The sequence below is a fragment of the Engystomops pustulosus genome, chromosome 4, assembly GCF_040894005.1.
Source record: "Engystomops pustulosus chromosome 4, aEngPut4.maternal, whole genome shotgun sequence".
Classification (NCBI taxonomy): Eukaryota; Metazoa; Chordata; class Amphibia; order Anura; family Leptodactylidae; genus Engystomops; species Engystomops pustulosus.
In genome coordinates, this window is record NC_092414.1 from 74,917,188 (window position 1) to 74,936,970 (window position 19,783).

Sequence of the window (19,783 nt, forward strand, 5' to 3'; positions counted from 1 at the left end):
TTGTTTAGCAGATGCCTTGATCATTTTTATAATTTACTAACCCTTTGCTTTGATTTACAGAATGCTGGTGCTATGTGTTTCTTGGACAACTCTGATGAAGGCAGCCCTTCTCCTTTTATGGCTTGTCATGGGGAGTCTCCTTGCACTTCTGAAAGTCCGGTCACAACTTGCACATTGGCACTTAGTGAAGAAGATATGGGTAGGAGGGATCACTCGTCCTGCTCCCAGGCAATGCTCTTCCAGCACGATTTTGCGGACCTGGATTTAAATCTTATTGAGGAGAATTAGCGCTCTCAGGAAACATCATACTACAAACGGAGTTGTGTTTGCGAGGTGGACGTATGAATGAGAGTGTCTGGGTGCCTGTTGCAGGCCACCACCAAGAGACTTGCACCAAGAGCATTCCACAAATCTTCTAACCTTCATGACAGATAGGAATTGTTTGGGGAAGTAGGGTATAAGGGAGTGAGCCAAAAGTTCCAATCTATTGCTGATGGAGTAGCCAGGATCTGTACTCCCAACCTCTCATTTCCCAGTGGTCCAGCTGGAGTTGTGATCTCTCATTATCGTGTTACAAAACTTTACATAAAGGGTGCTGTGGGATTGCTTTATTTTTATATTGATGGCTTTTGGAAGGATGTGTTCTGCACTGCCCCATGGGAATCACATGCAAATAGAGTTATGTGATAAATTCTTGTCTAAGGTGACTGTTGGGGGGGGATATTAATCTGGTGGCAAATCTGGTTGTGCACAAAGGCTGAGGCCTTGTTTTCAAATGAATGCCCCAAGACATGAGCCCAGAACATCATAGCAGGGGAACCCAATCCTTTGTGTTCCATAATGAACACCATTTTAGTTCTCCAGCGCATCCTGAGAAAGGCTGACAACAGAACAAAATGTTGTTTCAATTGTTGTAGGTGTGTTTGTATATTTTTACTTTATTTTTCTTTCGTATGAATATTTGCCTGTGGCAAATGTTCTAGAACCAGTATTGAATTTGTTCTTTTAAATTGCTGGCCAGTTAAAAGGGAGCTTCCAGGTCATCCTGAACCTATTTGTTGTGTGCACTGCCATCCGAGTCTTGCATAAAGTGATCACCCCGATACCTCAGACAGGTGTTCAACATTTGTCCTGCATATCCCAGACCCTCCTGTTTCTCCCATCTACATGCTTTTCATTCTTCGGGAATGTGTCTTTTTGGAGCGTGTAATAAAATGTGGGTGGTTGAATCATTCTTAAATACCGCTTCATTCTCCAAGACGCGGAGCAGTGTGTTGCTGATCCATTCTAAGAAAATAGCCAGGTTATTATATATTACTTTGAATGTTGTAAGGGAGCCATGCAAGTATTTAGTGTACAGCATGCATTGTTGTACCTTATGGACTGAAAACTGCCTATTTGAGTCTGCAGTTTTGAGAAAATGTAAAACCACTATTTTATTTATTTTATTTTTTTTGTCTATGTACAGCTCCAAAATATGCTACAGTCAAATCTTGTTGCACCAATATGAAAAGTAAGAACTTGAAGATCTGTAGGGCCATGTCGCCTGAAAAGGATGCCCTTAGTGAGTGTAGACAGCGCATGTGAAACAAAACCAAATTTTTTTTTTTTTTTTAGGTTTTTATAGTTTTTTTTTCCCACAGAAAGCAAAGGGTAAAACCAATATAAACCACAGCTGATCTTGCATCTCTATAAATCATTATGCATTGTACAAAATGAAATGGTTAAAAATGTTATTCTCTTGTTACATTCGGCTGCCACCGAGAGGTGTGAACAATCCCCTTCCCTTAGGCCCATTGTCAAGGCTGTGTGAAATTGGTTGAAGCAGGAGAATAATCTGTTCTTGTCGACTTCACCTTGTTCCACCTGAGCAGGATGACGCAGCTCTGGGACATACATACGTATAACTGGATTCTGATTGTGGGTCGTACCTAGGAGATGAATGTGGGTCATGTGAATGAAGTGCTCATAGCCTCTGGATACAAATGGTCCCCTAACATTTAAATTAAAAACCTAAATATTCTGTTTTTAAAGGATTATTTTACAATAGTAAATGATCTACCTCCACTTTTTTTTTTTCTTTGCCTTCTAATGATCGGTAGCCAGAAAACTCGGTTTAAGAATGCCTTCTTATTCAATTGTTGTCCAGAAATAAAGCTGTATAACTTAAAATGGTCTTAACTCCTTAGAAAAAAAATGAGTTTTTTTTTTTACCAGAGCATTTTGCTATTAGCTTAGATATTTATGAATCTGCTTTATTTTCCAAAGAAAAAGCTATATGCCATTTTTCCCCTTAATTCAGTGTTTGAAATTTGAAAATTATTTTTTTTTTCTTTTTTATAATTTCAAGTTTTAAGTTCTCCCATTGCTAATGTGTTTATGAACATATGCAAACAATTTCCGTGGTTCATGGCAAGATACAAAAGTGTTTTGTCTGCCCACCCCTCCCCCATCTCCTTCTAGCGCTTGTTTGTAGTCTGTAGCCATGGATACCTACAGGTTTGCATAGCTGTTGTATACTCAAAATTGGAGGATACTGTTATTTTTAATTCTAACCTTGAATACACCGAAGCTTTTAAAATCCCACTTTATTGTATTGGGATATAAAATATATAAAAGAGAAAATGTAAAATATTTTTTACACTATCCTCTGAGCATTCTTAATAAACGGACTTCTGAAGAAAGGGGCTCTGCCCTAATGCTCACTGGGAACCAGTCCTCTATGGACACTTTTAAATGTCATATAGTGTATCCACCCTAAAAAAATACATATCCTGATATATTTGTAAGCCTCCCATATCATAGTCCCCCAGGAAATCTTAACAAAAGTTATCACAAAAAGGAACTTAAAGGCTGTGGACTCCTTTTTTTGGACAAGAAATGAATAACAAATGTTGTGTTTTTTGAACAGCTGACAAGAAAAGTTGGTGGAGTTTCCTAGCACTGGCCACATGTTCTCTAAACAACCTTTAGCTCCTGCTCTGCTTCCTTCTCCATTCACACTGCATAGCTACAATGTCAAGACATAACAAGATTTTACCCTTGAACCACGAACCAATGCATTCACCCCTGGTCCGTTGATTTTGGCTTTTGCGTCATCCGTATGTGAGGTCCACGTACTGATGACAATACTAAGACTGCCTGAGCTGCAAACATGGGCAGAAATCGGACCACCTTCATAATTTGCAACTTGAATATTCTGCTCATATACGGGGCTGTGTAAACCACCACCGTTTGTATGATCCCATAGAAATATATGGCCTTGTTCTAGCCATTGAAATGGATCCAAAAACAATGTTTGTGTACAAATTGATTTACAGAGACCGAGAGATTACAAGATCTTGTCTTTTCTCTCTTGACACTGCTAGCTGTGGGAGTGGAAAGACCCGGCAGTGAGTGAATAGAGGGTTAGTGCTGCACCTGGGGGAGGTGAGCAGCAGAACTCGCTAGGGCTTCTAGGCGAGGCTCATGCATAAGGGAAGAAAGGAAGTGGACTATCTGAATCTTAGGACGAATGTGCACAAACTCGTTTTGAAACTGGCCCGATCAAACTGACTACACACCTTGTTAGTGCTATCCCGAAACAAGATGCAAGGACATCCTGTCTGCTGGACGGGCTGCACAGGTTCAAATGAGTTCAGATTTTGGTGAGAGGTTGTTAGGGGAGCTGTGCTGTATATAGCCATAGATGCGGACTGCCTGGCACAAATGGTAGGACATTTTTAATCTATAGCTATTTTAAAATCTTGGTCTCTTTATAAATACAATTTATAAAACAAGTTGCCAGGGGTGTACATGGCCTTAAAGGTATATTTTTGCCAGAGTTGAAATGAAAAAAAATGTAAGGCTGGGGAGGGGACCCAGTGATGTCACTGACTATATTAAGACAGTGACTTCACTGACAATGTAAAGCGGGATATGTCTGTGCCATATGTTGTAAGGACCTGTTGGAACCCCTTCTGACTTGTCCTTACAATGTGTGGCAAAAAAATGTGATGTGTACCCAGCCTCACACCTGATGCATTGTTAACCTTATCATTTGTGGATAAAATAAAATCGCCAGTGATTAGTCTTGGCCGTTTTGCTAGGAGAGGCTGTATTTTCTGCTTTTAATCAGTTGTAGAAGGCATTGGCTCTTGTGGCAATAAGGAATTTGGTGGAGTAAATGTAAGAAAGCAATCCTGAATGATCATGAAGAAGGCCTATCATCACTAACTTATGGCGCTGTCTTTTATTTTTAGGTTAATAGATTCTATAATAATTTCTAATTGGTGTAAAAAAAAAAAATCTAATTTCCACTTGGGAAAATGTATGCAGGAGGAATATTGCTTTACTTCTCTGTTCAGATGCAAGAGGGGAAAGATCACTTTGGCCTTTTTTTATTTTTAAACCTTTCTCTGTGAGGGTCATCTCAATTTGGATTATTGATGAATTGTTTCCTGACCAGCCCCCCCACCGCAGCCCCCTCCCACCGTTCCTTTAAGACTGCATTAAGTGGTTGGATTGTTTACAAAAGAATAAGGGATATAATTTGGATATTTGGATATAATTTGGCCTGGTAGCAAAACTCCAGTAAAACATTAGTTGCACATTGAATTTCCCTTCCCCATAGTCCCCATGGTTTCTACTCTGCAGCTGTTTGTGCCATGAAGTATATTTTCCCACACCAGCAAAGACTTTTCTCTCCTTATACAAACCTCAGCCTAGTTATAAGAACATTAAGCTTCTTCCATTGTGAAAAAACTAATGTAATGTAATTGTACTTCTTGTACAAACAAATCCATTACTCTATGTGCAATCCTTAGTATTTGAAGCTGATCTTTAAAGTAAAGTTATATGATCCCAGACAATGTAAACAAACATATACATGTAATGTATGGGGTATAACTATCACAGCAGAATGCATTAAGCTTTGCATTTAGCATCTGCCGTTACATCTAAGTGCAGCTTATATGTTTAAGAGTACCAATTTTTTTCTTCTCTAAAACCCTTGCCAGCCACGGAACAGAATCTGAACTGTAGCTATTACTTGAATCTCCATTCTTATTATCTGCCTCCTTTTGGCCATATTAGTACTTGGATGGAAACGATAATCATATCTGGGACCTCAGATACTTTATCTGCTAGGTTTGGGTGACATTGAAGCCTGAATTGAGGAATAAGCTGTCTGCCAGATTATAAATGCTATTACTCCAAGAGACTGTGATCTGTACTGATCTCTACTCCTTCCAGACTATCCATTGTGTTTTAATATAATGAATATTTGTTTACCGCTACTACCCTTCACACTACCCCCTTTTATTTATTTGAGTTCCTATTTTTGGAGGGTATTGCTATGTTTTAGCCACTTTGATGTGGTGATGAAATTCCGCATATAGAAAGTGATTTGCACAGATGTCACATTTAACACACTAAGTGTTGGATCTGCTGCTTTTCAGCACTTGCCATAGAGCCAAATGCACTACATTAATATAAATTGGTTTAAAAACTGTCCGGAGCTCTGATGGCTATGAAGTTGCAATGATAGAGATCCAGATGGCCATTGTAGACACAGAGACTTAAGTAAATTCTGTAAATTTGAATCTGCCACTAGAAGGGCCTTGCTGCACACTACAATATTGATTTCAATAAATGTATGCTGCAGCTCCCTCTAGTGGTACAACAAAAATGGGTAAAAAAAAAAAACCCAAAGCAGTAGTACTCTCCTCACAGATGCACAAAGCTACTGTTTTGATGCAGCCTGGGTGCCAACTGTCCCAAGTTTGTTGGATTCGTCCTACTTTTTCAAAGATTGTCCTTGTCTGAAAAGGAATGGTGCATGTTGCCCCCCTTCCCCATGTAAGTATGACTTGGACCCTCTTTCTTTTTAAACCAACATTAAATTGGTTACAGGCCAAGAATTTTCAATTTATTTATTTTTAAACAGGCTTAAGGCGTTACATTTTAGAAAGTTTGACTTTTAAATAAGCACTTATTCCCTTCTCTGTAAGAAAGCTACAAAATGTCAATTGTAGTGATGGTAATCTGTTATTGGGGAGTTTATTGATCCCTTCTGCTTCTTGGCTGTGTCATGTGACTATCAATATGACTCTCCAGGGCCTTAAGTGGACAGGAAATCACTTTTTCCTATTCATGAAAGCTTCTTTTAATTGGTGTTGAATTGGTGTTGGCCAGATGGCTCCATACTACTCTGGACCTCAAAAACAGCCCAAACCATTTTACCATCACTACAACTTGTGTCCCCATAAGTCAATTTTGTTCATTTCTACAAAGTGGAAATCCAGTTTTCAAATTATTTCCCGTTTTTGGATTTGATGACCAATCACGCCCAGGATAAATAAGACGCCAATGCGAAGGTAGTAATAAAATGCACATCTGTAGTGTTGTCTACAGCAACCAACTTGTTTACTGATTTCTATAGATGTTGATTGATCTAAGTTGGTGACCATAGGCAGCACCATAATGTTTTCTTTGCTCTTGTTTTGAAAAACCTTCCCATAGGTGTCTATAATTACAGCTGATCTGTCATTAAATGGCAAGTTAATATTTTACAAAGTTTGACTTGGCGTATATCTTACTCCTGAAGCCTGTAGCAGTGGTCCATTGGAGGCTATATGTGGGCTATGGTATGTGTCATGATGGACTTGGATTCCATTAGTTCATAATGAATTGATAAGCTGTATGCTAGCCTTGCTTGTGTTATGGACCTGGCTGAGTTTTTGGGTCAACTAAGTGGTGAGATGAAAGAAGGCACTTCTTTCTTTGAATCCAAAGCCTGACCTAGGCTCAAGAGACTGCTGAATCATTGAAAGGATGTGCTCCTCTAAGCAGTTACATCACCTCGATCAAAATGTAGAACTTTGCATTGCTTAGCTCAGTGCGATATTTGCTATAAATTCATCTATGGGACCATTAGATGCAGTTCACTTATTCATGGTGCTTTGTTTACATGGAACATGTCCTACAAATTACAAACTTGTGGGCATGCTCCATAAACTGCTTCTGTTTATCCTGGAGAAGCCCTTTAAATCCTTTGATTTATTTTGTTGAGGAGACCCCGATTTGATAGCTTTTGCAGTCAAACATCAACTTGCATCTGTCTATTTAAAATGCCTAGTGTTAAACCGGGTATAAGCTTCAAAATATAATACATTATGTAGCTTTGGTGTTACCATGATAGTATTGTAAATGTAACTTCCTATTTTTCTATTTCAGATGTCTGCTTTATTTATATGTAACTAGGTTTTTTCCTTTTTTTTTATTTTCTTTAAGGAAAGGTCAAAATATATTATTTCAGTGGCAGACAAATTAAATGTTTCCTAGTAAAGGTACAGGTTTCTGCTAATGATGTAATGTTGACAAGAAATTCTTACTGGGAAAATATACCATAGTATTTTGACCCTATAAATCGGACAGAAAGATGCCGTTTAATATTGCATTATAAAATTGTATTTTATTTTATTACTAAAATTTTAAGGTGGTGATGGAAAAAATTGTCCTACCTGCACTGGTCGACCATTTTGAACTGATCAATGGCTTTTCAGCTGTTCATACATAGCAGCAAGTCGTAACTTATTTTTTTCAGAGTGCATTACAGATTCATTTTATGTGTATATTGAGAGCTCTCTATAAATGTCCCTAATGTGTTTCCCTCCAAATTATTGGCCTAGATATAATAAGGAATAAAAACAAAGATGAATTGAGAAACTGGAGAGTATTTGCTTTCATGAAAATGTCAATTGTACTATTGGGGCATTTACTGCCCTCACTGTTTACTGAAATAAATTGTTCACTTTAGTTGCTATTTTCTTTTCAGACTTTTAGGTGAGAAAACGAATCTGCTGTATCTTGCTCTGTATTCTAGGGTGTTTTCATACCAAATGTACTTGAAGACATTTGTGCAACTGAAAATTGATTTACATTCATCAAAATAAAGCTATTGCAGCAGCAGGAATATACATTTCTACAAGTCTCCTTTTAGATAAATTGGAGTCTAAAAAGTAACCTGAGCCTGGGCCATACTTTCTAGAATCCACATATAAAAGACTAGTTTTACATAAATGCACAGGCTACAGTTGGTTTCATGATATGGACCGTGATCCAATGATTTACTACCCCAGGCAAGGCTGGGTACAATGGCTAGTAAATAACTGCTCTTAGTTATAACAAAAATAGAATGGGTTAACAAAAAATGTTTTGCACACAAAAGTTCAGATTGGGGTTTTTATTATAAAAATTCATTCAGTGATAGAAGCATTTTACAGATATCTGAAGAAGATGGCACCGTGAATATAGCTTGTGCCAAAAACAGCAGCGGCTCCTGGGGCATGGAGTAGCCTTTACTCCCACAACCTGGGGAGGCTACTCGATGCCTCAGTAGCCTCTGACAAAAATTTGCATAATCGTAAGATAAAGATTAGATCAGGTTAGGCTATATAAAAGGATTGGAGACAGATATTATAGGGCTTCGGACATTAGGAGGAATCTACCATAATAGGCCTGCTGGTTCCCTTTAAGAACAGAACTGTGTAGAACAGATGCAGAGGTAAAGGGATAAATTCCCCTCCATAGAAGTGTTTGTTTGTGCATTTATATTCCCCTAATATATCCCATACACCAATTATTACCTGTGTTATCTGCCCAGACTGATGTGTATGCTTCTCTGAAATCCTCTACTGTACACTGGAGATCAGAATTGGAGGACAACATATGATCACTTGATTTTTAAGAAATAATGTAATCTACATTGATTTAACCTTCAATGGATTTATAAGGGGTACACCATGGCACTAGAACAGTCTTTTACAAAATTGGCAAAGTATCAGTGAAATATGTATTGGGGGGCCCACCTCCTACTACATAGAAATATTCTGGGATAAGGTAATTGCTAAGCGGTAGCATGTGCAATGAAACAAAGGATAAACTCCTTTCTACTTCCCTCTCCACGAGTGCACATCTCTTGGTGTGAGTACAGAGGCTGACTCAGGGCATCAGGAATGATATAAAAATTACCACTGGTTTCCTGGGATTTCTGCTAGTGGTTAGGGTTGTGAGTGTTCGCACTCCACACCTACCAATAAAAAAATACAATACTGATTTGACACAGCAAGAAGTAGGATCTAGTACATTAGAGGGGACATGTCTTCTCATTCACGTCCAGAATAGTCCACAATAAAATCAGCTGCAGAATTTTCCGGCAGATGTGTTCAGCTATGGGTTTCACATCTCCCTCACCGCGTCCCTAAAAATACCACAGTGACAGTATAATGTTCCCTGGATAACAGAAATTTCCTACACTGTGCTGCTAAAAAATCTCTTTAACAAAACTACTCTGTGCCCCCAGCATATTAAAGATTACATGGTTGTCCCAAATAAATTAAATTCTCTGGTGCTGGCTACTGGAACCATAGCCAAAGCAAACTTGCAAGCTAAAGAAAAATCATAGTTTTTCCTCAATTTTCAGACTTCCTGTCTGCTGGCTCTGGTACAATTGCAGCTTTTCCAGAGGGGAAATATAAGAAAAAAAAAATATAAATAACAGGAGCATAAATCTTGGGAACAGCCTACCATTCTGCACCTCAGGTCTTGGGATCCAATTGATATAAAGATGCCAACCTTGCAAAAGGATGGTGGCACTTAGTAGGAGTATCCATTCCAGTTTAGGACAGGATGACTAGGAAAGCCTTTATCTTTCGAAAACTGAACCTTTTCTCTTTCAACTTCCGTATCCCTAGAGGAATCTTCAGGGGGAATTAACTACTTTAAGAGAATTTAAAGAAGCTTTTTAAAGAGAAAAACTTCTGATTATTTCTAGGACGCTGAAATTTTGTCTCCACAGAAGGATCCCGATGAGTCAGAAAAAGAGGACTGAAGAGAGAATTATGGACAATGCTTGGAAGAAGTATGTTTGTCCTTCTGATGAGTGGATTTAGCTTCATGAAACAAGTCAGCAAGCTGCGTCTTGAACCAGGGCACAAAGTCCTTAGCCTGAGCCCTTTGAGAATCTGTTCTTTCAGAAGCCGTGCAAGGGCAACAAACAGAGGACCTGTCGTTGGGAATAGTTTGATCACATATCCTGCATAATCTGTGTCTAGACTTATTCCTCCATATTCCACTCCTATTGGAGGATTCTGACTGACCGTCAGGTGAGGACTTGTGCAAAAGTTCAGACGTGTGATAGTTGAAAACACCAGCCAAGAGCAAAGGATCTCACCTCACTCAGAGGTGTTCAGCTGCCTGGCAAACAAGCAAAACCTGATATGGCGCTCAAACATTTAAACAGTGCAAGAAGTTGTGAGGGCAAAGAACTAACGCGCATGCCCAGAACACCAAATAGGCCAGGGGGAAGACTTGCGATAGCTGCACAACTCTCCTGCAAATCGTGCAAACAGACGCATGGCCAGGAACAAAAAAGCGATAAACAGAAGGAAAGTAAGTTAAAATGTACCCTGTTACTTTAGATATAAACACAATCCTGCCACCGGATCATGCTGTATGGTTTTAGTAAGCAACCTCAGGTGACGATGACACTTCATGAGAAGCGTGAAAGGATGAAGCCACATTGGTCCAAAAACCCCAAGGTTAAGCAGATCCTCTCTCTGGGTGGAAAAATATGTATATAACCCAAAATGTCTCCCTAAAGGAGGATCCCATAGGAAGCGCTAAAAAAGCTGGATTGGCCTCTCCCAGGAGGATATGGGCCAGCCAGATCCTACATAAACATAAGCCAAACAAACGGCATCTCCATAGGAGGATGGGAGTCCCTATAATAATGCAATCTCGGCCTATCCACTGAGAGCTGGGTGTGGACCACAAAAAAGCAATATAGCCCTTTCCTTTGATGCTGTAGCTGGGCTGTTTCTGCTGGGGGAGGGGGCTGTAACATTGGGATCATTAGAAGTTGGCACTGCAGTGGCATGGTGCCTTGTGCACTGTAGCATAGACACCCTAGAAATTAAAATGGCCTTCCCCAAACTGTTCTCTCAGAGTTGAAAACATAAGTATTGTGCTTTTTCTTCATTGGTGGCCAGGACCACAGCGGTAAGGTTAAAATTTAGAAGATTATGTAGCCCCTTCATTCCCTTGGCTACTAGAGGCACAGAGTTTGGATTCTCTATGATCATACAGTGATGGCATAACCTAGCAATTGGACATTTTCTTTACAGGAGTAGAATCCGCTTTTTAAAATACTGTTTGAGATTCCAGCCTTATTGACAAACCACATCATTCAAGATGCTCATTTTCTTTTAAAGGGAAGAAAAAATTCAACCACAATAAAACCACTCATGAACTTTAGAGTCGATTAACTATTACAATGATAAAAATAGGAAACATGAAACTAGATCAAAGTGTTGTACTTGGGCTAGTGGGTCGCCATGGCTTATAGTCTCAGTTGCAACTGCAACATCTATAGTGATGCCACTATGTAGTAGAAAAACATTCTGCAGCACTTTACAATTCATAGAATGCAAAACTCCTACATTATTTACTTCCCCAACCCCATCTTTTTACGAAAACAATCTATAATAGGGTATGGGGGGCTGCTAGCTAATTTTTAGCTCATTTACATCACGGGCACTTAAGAAAAGTACAATCTATTGCTGCCAATAAATTATATTATAATTGTATTATGGGGGATGGCTATTGTCATCAGTTCTTATAAATGTCAGCATTTTATGATTGGTATGTTGGTGCTGAGTGTTGACACTTACACATCTCTAAACACAGCCTAGCCACCAGCACTAGGCCTGGAAAACTAGTGACAATTCTACTAATTTCCTTAAAAACGAAGGCCCTGAATAATAACACTGCTGCAGCCACTGCTTACAAACCATGAGCCATGGACTTTCTTTTTTTAATGTTATTCCCTCCCCTGCCAGATCCTAGAAATTTCCGGATCCCAGATCCTGTGGTATAAGTTATATTGCAGTAGGGTGGGCCTCCAGAATCAATTTAAATTGTGGGCCCCAGTCTGATACTGTAGATACATAACAGACACAAAATTATTGTTTAAAGGGAACCTGACACCACATTTTTCACAAATACAGCTACTGGCAGGTTCCTATAGATCCCTAGTAACTATCTGAAACCCTTCTTTTATTGCCTGGTATCTATGCGTCTTTAGGCCACGCCCCTTGACTAGTGCTAATGTCATGTGATGAGGGTGACATCACCAGACTCTTAACATTAGCAAACTACCCCATGCAGGGCTGCATCTGCCATGAGGTGGGTGAAGTCCCCTCTACAGGCCACAGATTGCGGACCCCTTTTAGGACCAGCATTTATCTGCTGAAAAATAAGGGATGCAGCACAGCGCCACAGGACATAGGCCTTTATGTCCTTCTGGCAGGAGAGGAGCTGCGGGGATCGCCGGGACTGGAGCCCCAAAGGTGAGTATGAGGCTTTTTTGGGGTTGGGAAGAGGCAAGAGGCTGTGTATACAGGGGGGGGGGCTGTTGGGGGAGGCTAAATTAGGGCCCTCCTTTTTTCTTAAACCATGCCCATTGTCCTTCCACTTGCTCCACCCCCAAACATAGTAAAATGCTTGTGGTCACCCTAACCCAGTGATGGCAAACCTTTTAGAGACAGAGTGCCCAAACTACAAACAAAATTGACTTATTTACCGTCAAGTGCCAATGTGGCATTTTGAGCAGTAACTTTATGCTACCTGTTATTCCACTTCTTTTGGCCGCCAATACAGTTGAAAGAAGGAGGGCAAATTCAGACTATCATTGTCGCTTCTCTCCAAGTTGCCTAGGAATGCATGAAGATTTGATGGATTTGGTCCTGTTTGGTGAACTCTGTCCTGGAGTGATGACCTGGGTGCCCACAGAAATGGCTCTGAGTGCCATAGGTTCGCCACCACTGCCCTAACCCATGGACCCGTATAATACTCCTTATTGCAACTCAGTAACATATAATGCCCCCTCTGTAATTTTATCCTCCCATTATATGTGCTTCTCTTTCATTATGCCCTCCTGTCCTCCATCCTCCTCATATTGTGGCCTGTCCCCTTCATCCCCCATCTTGTGGCCTCTTGTCCTCAATCCTCCTCATATTGTGACCTCTGTCCTTCATTCTACCTCATATTGTGGCCTCCTGTCCTACATCCTCCTCATATTGTGACCTATGTTCTTCATCCTACCTCATATTGTGGCCTCCTGTGCTCCATCCTCCTCATATTGGGACCTCCATCCTTCATTCTACCTCGTATTGTTGCCTCTATCCTTCTAATATTATGGTCCCTTTCGTCCATCCCCTCATTTTGTGACCTCCTGTCCTCCGTTCTCATATCCTGTATTCCATCCCTCTCATATTGTGGCCTCTTGTCCGCCATTCCCTTCATATTGCGGTCCCCTGTCCTCTCTCATGTTGAGGCTCCTCCCCTCATATTGTGGACCCCCGTCCTCCCCTGTTCCCGGGTATTAAACAAATAAAAACTTTGTAACTTACATTTCTTCTTTCCCCCATAGTCTTGTTTCATCTTCTCTCTGGCTCTGGGATGAGGGGGCAGGCCCAGCCATGGAGTGAGACACCACATCTACCAACCATCCCGGATCCAGCGGTACAGTCCTGGTTTTCAAGATCTGTCCAGCTAGATGCTGACAGATCTGATTACAGTGATCATGCAGAGAGCCGACTACTTCCTAAATTATCCCTGTTTCTCTACTTCTGCTGTATGTTGCAGAGCTGGCAGGCACAATGGGATGATGTCATCTTCCTGTTGGCTTCAGGGCTACATAGAGCAGAAGGATAGAAGAGAGGAGCTGGTGCAGAGAAAGGTGAGTATCTGTTTTTATTTTTTTTACTGCGGGTGTTGGCGGGGAACAACATGAGGTCGCTTGCTTCTGGTGGGGAATAATATGAGGGGGAGCTGTTCAGGGGCACAATATGAGGGGGAGTTGCTGGGGGGACAATATGAGAGGGGATTATAAAATGGGACTTTAATATGAGGGGTAGCTGGAGGGTACTATAGGGGAAATTATACTGTGTTTATATGAGAAATATCGAGCAGAGCAAAAGGTGTGGTTTAAAACAAAAAAATTGTCCCTCTTTCTCTACTATGAAAGTATGAAAACCACCAATTTCAATACATAGACAAATCCAAAAAGACCCAGAGCTCTAGACAGAGTTTATAGGTTTGCTCTGTCTAGACACCTTGGTAATGAGAAGACATGCTATATCTCAGGAAGATACATTTTAATTCAAACATACTGTAAACAAAAGTAGTATTAGCCCTTGGGTAACCAACAGGCAGGGCAGTTTCTAGGTAATTTGCTGTACAAGACGAATCACAAAAAATTGTGATGTATACAGTCCCCTCGTTTAAATCATACTGTGCACCCTGAAATAAGTATACTGTGTCACCTCTATTAAATACCATCATCCCTTTATTAGATATATATATATACTGTGCCCCGATATATAAATATATAATGTGTGGCGATGCATCTTTATACATATCAATGATTGATCCCATTGATCACACACTGTGTACCACTAAGTCATCACCACTGCAGGACGAGGAGATGCGGTGGTAACCACAGATAAAAAAAACTTGCTTCAAGGAATCCAAACAATGAATATTCAGAAAAGCAGCTTTAAAACTCTATAAAAATCCCCCCAGGTATTCTGCACACTGCCCTCAGTCCAATATATATGTATCCAACACACTGCCTCCCAGTATATACACTCACCGGCCACTTTATTAGGTACACCTGTCCAACTGCTCGTTAACACTTAATTTCTAATCAGCCAATCACATGGCGGCAACTCAGTGCATTTAGGCATGTAGACATGGTCAAGACAATCTCCTGCAGTTCAAACCGAGCATCATTATGGGGAAGAAAGGTGATTTGAGTGCCTTTGAACGTGGCATGGTTGTTGGTGCCAGAAGGGCTGGTCTGAGTATTTCAGAAACTGCTGATCTACTGGGATTTTCACGCACAACCTTCTCTAGGGTTTACAGAGAATGGTCCGAAAAAGAAAAAACATCCAGTGAGCGGCAGTTCTGTGGGCGGAAATGCCTTGTTGATGCCAGAGGTCAGAGGAGAATGGGCAGACTGGTTTGAGCTGATAGAAAGGCAACAGTGACTCAAATCGCCCCCCGTTACAACCAAGGTAGGCAGAAGGGCATCTCTGAACGCACAGTACATCGAACTTTGAGGCAGATGGGCTACAGCAGCAGAAGACCACACCGGGTGCCACTCCTTTCAGCTAAGAACAGGAAACTGAGGCTACAATTTGCACAAGCTCATCGAAATTGGACAGTAGAAGATTGGAAAAACGTTGCCTGGTGTGATGAGTCTCGATTTCTGCTGCAACATTCGGATGGTAGGGTCAGAATTTGGCGTCAACAACATGAAAGCATGGATCCATCCTGCCTTGTATCAACGGTTCAGGCTGGTGGTGGTGGTGTCATGGTGTGGGGAATATTTTCTTGGCACTCTTTGGGCCCCTTGGTACCAATTGAGCACCGTTGCTACGCCACAGCCTACCTGAGTATTGTTGCTGACCATGTCCATCCCTTTATGACCACAATGTACCCAACATCTGATGGCTACTTTCAGCAGGATAATGCACCATGTCATAAAGCTGGAATCATCTCAGACTGGTTTCTTGAACATGACAATGAGTTCACTGTACTCAAATGGCCTCCACAGTCACCAGATCTCAATCCAATAGAGCATCTTTGGGATGTGGTGGAACGGGAGATTCGCATCATGGATGTGCAGCCGACAAATCTGCGGCAAATGTGTGATGCCATCATGTCAATATGGACCAAATTCTCTGAGGAATGCTTCCAGCACCTTGTTGAAATTATGCCACGAAGAATTGAGGCAGTTCTGAAGGCAAAAGGGGGTCCAACCCGTTACTAGCATGGTGTACCTAATAAAGTGGCCGGTGAGGGTATATAGCCAGCACCCTGCCCCCTGTATATAGGTAGCCAGCACACTGCACCCCCCCAGTATACATGTAGCCAGCACATGCCCCCTTCTATATATAGGTAGCCAGAACATGACCCCCAGTACATTAAAAAAGTAGAATCAGTACTTACCTTCTGGGGCTCTCCCTGGCTTCTCTTCTTCAGCGGTAGCGTGGACAGAGCCAGATCCATTCTGTCCAGTAAAAGAAACTGGTCTGCCAACAGACATACATACATGCAAATAATATGTGGTATACTGTACTGCACTGTAGTGTCTTAATCCCACTACTTGGAGCTAGTATTGTAGTGCTATGCAGCTGAACTATGGAAATAATTATGCAATTTAATATTTAAAGGGATCCAGGCATAGGAAAATGCCTCATTACCTGAATTAAATGAGTAAGGAAATCAGTCTCACTAGACCCCTTGGGCAAGAATTCCAGGGACCAGTAATGGCCCAACCATAGGACATTACATGTCCCCTAGGTGGGAAAAAGCTGTGGTTGATTCCAGATAAATTATAATACACACAATAGACAAGGGGCACAATTCAATTGGTGATGATAATAAAACCAATTCAGCCCGAAGGGAGGAAGCATGACCGTTTAGTCCTCCTGCTACATCATGGCCTGAGTATTTGCTCTGGTGTGGTAGAGCTCATACTCTAGGAGTAGTACTTCTAACTCTTTAGCGCTCCAGCTCCCACGTTTAACGCTCAGCACCTTACTAGTATGGCGTTGAGCCAATGCCGCTTCAGCTCTGCACGGGAGCTGAGCTGGCATCGGAATCACAGGCTGTCAGAGGTACTATGAAGATCTCAAGGGGTTAACAATCTTTGTAAAAGCGGTTTCTGATAGTTTGAAGACTGCAGATTTAAAAATGGGTTGATATATAGGGGGTTCATATTATTGTATATTTCAAATTTCATCAAAAACGGTAATAATTCCCATAACAGTCAATTCTGAAATCCGATGTGGAAAACCGATGTTTGATTTGTAAACCGCGTGACATCAAAATAAATTTTCCAGACAGTTCAAAAATTATGAAAATGTAAAGCAGACATACAGGAAGTGTTATTCAGCAACTTATATAGTTGGTAAAACCATCTGCCTGAACGAGGTGAATTTTGAAGGCAAATTTTTTAAAAAAAATTCATCAGTTTTTAATTTTTTAATAAATAAATGCAAAACTTATCAACCAAAATTTACCTATAAAATGAAGTACAAGATGTGACGAAAAAACTATCTCAAAATCGCTTTGATAAGTAAAAGTGTTCAAAAGTTATAACCATATAAAAGTGGTTGGGTTAAAGGAAAAGGGGCACAGCCTGAAAAACACAGGTAAAAAGGTTACATCCTCTGCAATAAAGGGCAAAGTTCTTTTCATAGTCTATGGCAAAAGCACCCCGCATCCAGCAAAGAAGCTGTACAACAGGCACAACTGAGGTAAGCCCAGGAGAGTCTCTGGATTTTAGCAATAGGAATTTTTTTTTTTTCATTTTTTTTAAAGCGGAGTAGAACTTTATAAGAAGTAGAACTTTAGCAGCACACAAGGAAGGAGGGAAATCACAGTTAGTACATAGTAACTGTAGTGGCTTAGCCCATAAACTCAGAAAGCTCATATTCCTGAAGAAATGCAGGAGTCTTTCCTTTTGTCTCACTCTGAGAATGGCAGAGTAAAATCTGGGATGGTTCCACAGGATCCACGTCAGCCTCCTCAATGCCGAACAATGGAACCAGGACCCTGTGCACCTCAGAAGCGGATAGGATAGGCCAGATCCCTGATAATCTCCAAAGGTCACCAGAATTGACAACAGAGAACGAGGCCTCATCTCATCACCCTAAACTGCAGGACAGCCAACAGTTGAAGAATATTAGAGGTCTCAGCACAGGAATATTCTCTGGAGGAAGGCACCCTGGTTAGTAGAGTCACTAGCCTATCGGTAGACAACCACAGAAAGGTCTCTTCTGATGACTTAATGGGAGAGACTGTCCTTAACTCAGTATGGCTCATGCTCCCACCGCCCATCTAAGTTACTGGTAGGATGGTTGTTCTTCAGCCAGACCTGATCTCCAGGACATAAAGGTACCATATTGGGCTTCTTGACCCTCAAATCCACAATCACTCTTGCATCAGCCAGATGACAGGAGAATCAGGAGTTGCAATATCCAGGGCCATATCAGCAGGTAGGTGTCCATATCCCCCAAACATGAGGTAATACGAGGTGTATCCAGTGGAGCAATGAGTAGTGTTTATTATAAAGATAGACCAACTCTGGTAGCAGTCTGAGGAAATCAGCTCTTTTTAAGCAGGAAGAGTCTTTAGTATGTTGAGACCATTTGACTGTGGATGATAAGCAGTAGTTCCCTAGAAGCAGTAGTTTCTTGCAATTTTACAGGAAACACTATTGTAGGAACAATTGCAACTCAAATGCGACCCCCAGATTGGTGAGTATCCCTAAGGTCCTTTTTTTTTTTCATTTAAACCTTTTTATTATGCAAAGTATATGCGGTAAAAAAATAGTCTTAAAAACATAGATTCATATATAATTTTTCACAAAGTATCAATACAGCCTGGGTTAGAACATATAATACCTTTAAGCCCCCCTACCACCCACCCTCAATAACCAATACAATGTAGTTAAGACAAGTAGTACCTTTAAATCCATTACCACCCACCCCCAACAGATCACCTCATAATTACGCTTAATAATTTTTAATAAGTTGACAACCCTTCCCAAACAAAGAGAAAAAAAAAAAAAAGGTCCCTAATCATACAATTGAAATAAGTTTCTATTATGGGAATATATGTTACTTCTGTAAATGCTAAAGGCCTTAATAGTCCCTACAAGCGAGCTAGGATGTGGAGGGAGGCTAATGCGGATATATATATTTTTTCAAGAATCTCAACTCAGTAAGGAAGATCTATTCTGCTTACACAATAAGAGTTATCCCCATATGTATGCTGCGTCGGCAGTAAAGAAAAAAAGGGGAGTCTTTATTGCTATTACTGCTGTGGATACATAATTGGATCCCATGGGCAGATATGTAATATTAATATATAAGATTAACAATATTATGTATACTTGTATTGGTGTATGCCCCTAATACAAAGCAACCTAAATGTTTTAGGTCCTTCTTTGCTCTTATAGAGTCTTGTAAATAGGGGTCTGTGCTGATAGCAGGGGGAAGGCCCATCTAAATTGTACAACTTAAGCAAAAGAGAGGTGTATCTTGATATATGGATTCTGCACAGGACATATTCTAGATTCTTCTCCATATCGGCATGATATATGATATGATATGAAAAGCAACTGCATCAATTAGACATATATGTCTATAAATATGAACAAGCTATTAGAAAAATTAAAGCCACAAATGATAGATTCTGCAATAGAGCTGGTAAAGTGCTAGCTAGACAATTGAAGCAACGGGATGCCCAATCCAGAGTATCATATTTGATAAAAGATAAAATATTTGATCCTCAGGATATTGTGGACCCAATGGCTGATTTTTATTGTAGGCTATACAACCTAAAAGACTACAAATAATCATCAACCAACAGAAAGCGAAATTGCCCAGTTCCTGGACTCTGTTAAGCTGCCATCTTTGTCGCCCGAACAATTACATGTGCTAACTAACCCAATCTCGCCCTCAGACGTCTCTCTATTAAAACGTTAACAAACAAAAAAAGCACCAGGCCCGGATGGGATGAGCAACGGTTACTAGACAAAGTTCCAAAATGAAAAGTTTTAATCTGCTCCACAACATACTGGTCATGGCTAACTAGGTCAATTTCTGATGACAGGTTCCCTTTAATTATGGTCTTGTCTAGATATGTCTCCAAATCCTTTGATATT

The 19,783-nt window shown here is 40.5% G+C and overlaps 1 protein-coding gene across 9 annotated transcripts in view; it reads left to right on the top strand.

Moving 5' to 3' along the window:
• The window catches only part of FAM53C (family with sequence similarity 53 member C), a 31,172-nt gene extending 23,370 nt beyond the window's left edge, over positions 1 to 7,802 (top strand). For all 9 annotated transcript variants that reach the window (XM_072146306.1, XM_072146309.1, XM_072146307.1 and 6 more), the window contains one exon: positions 61 to 7,802. In XM_072146306.1, coding sequence (XP_072002407.1) covers positions 61 to 288 — 228 coding nt within the window. In that variant the 3' untranslated portion in view covers positions 289 to 7,802. The remainder of the gene's footprint in view (positions 1 to 60) is intronic.
• The last annotated feature ends 11,981 nt before the right edge of the window (positions 7,803 to 19,783 follow it).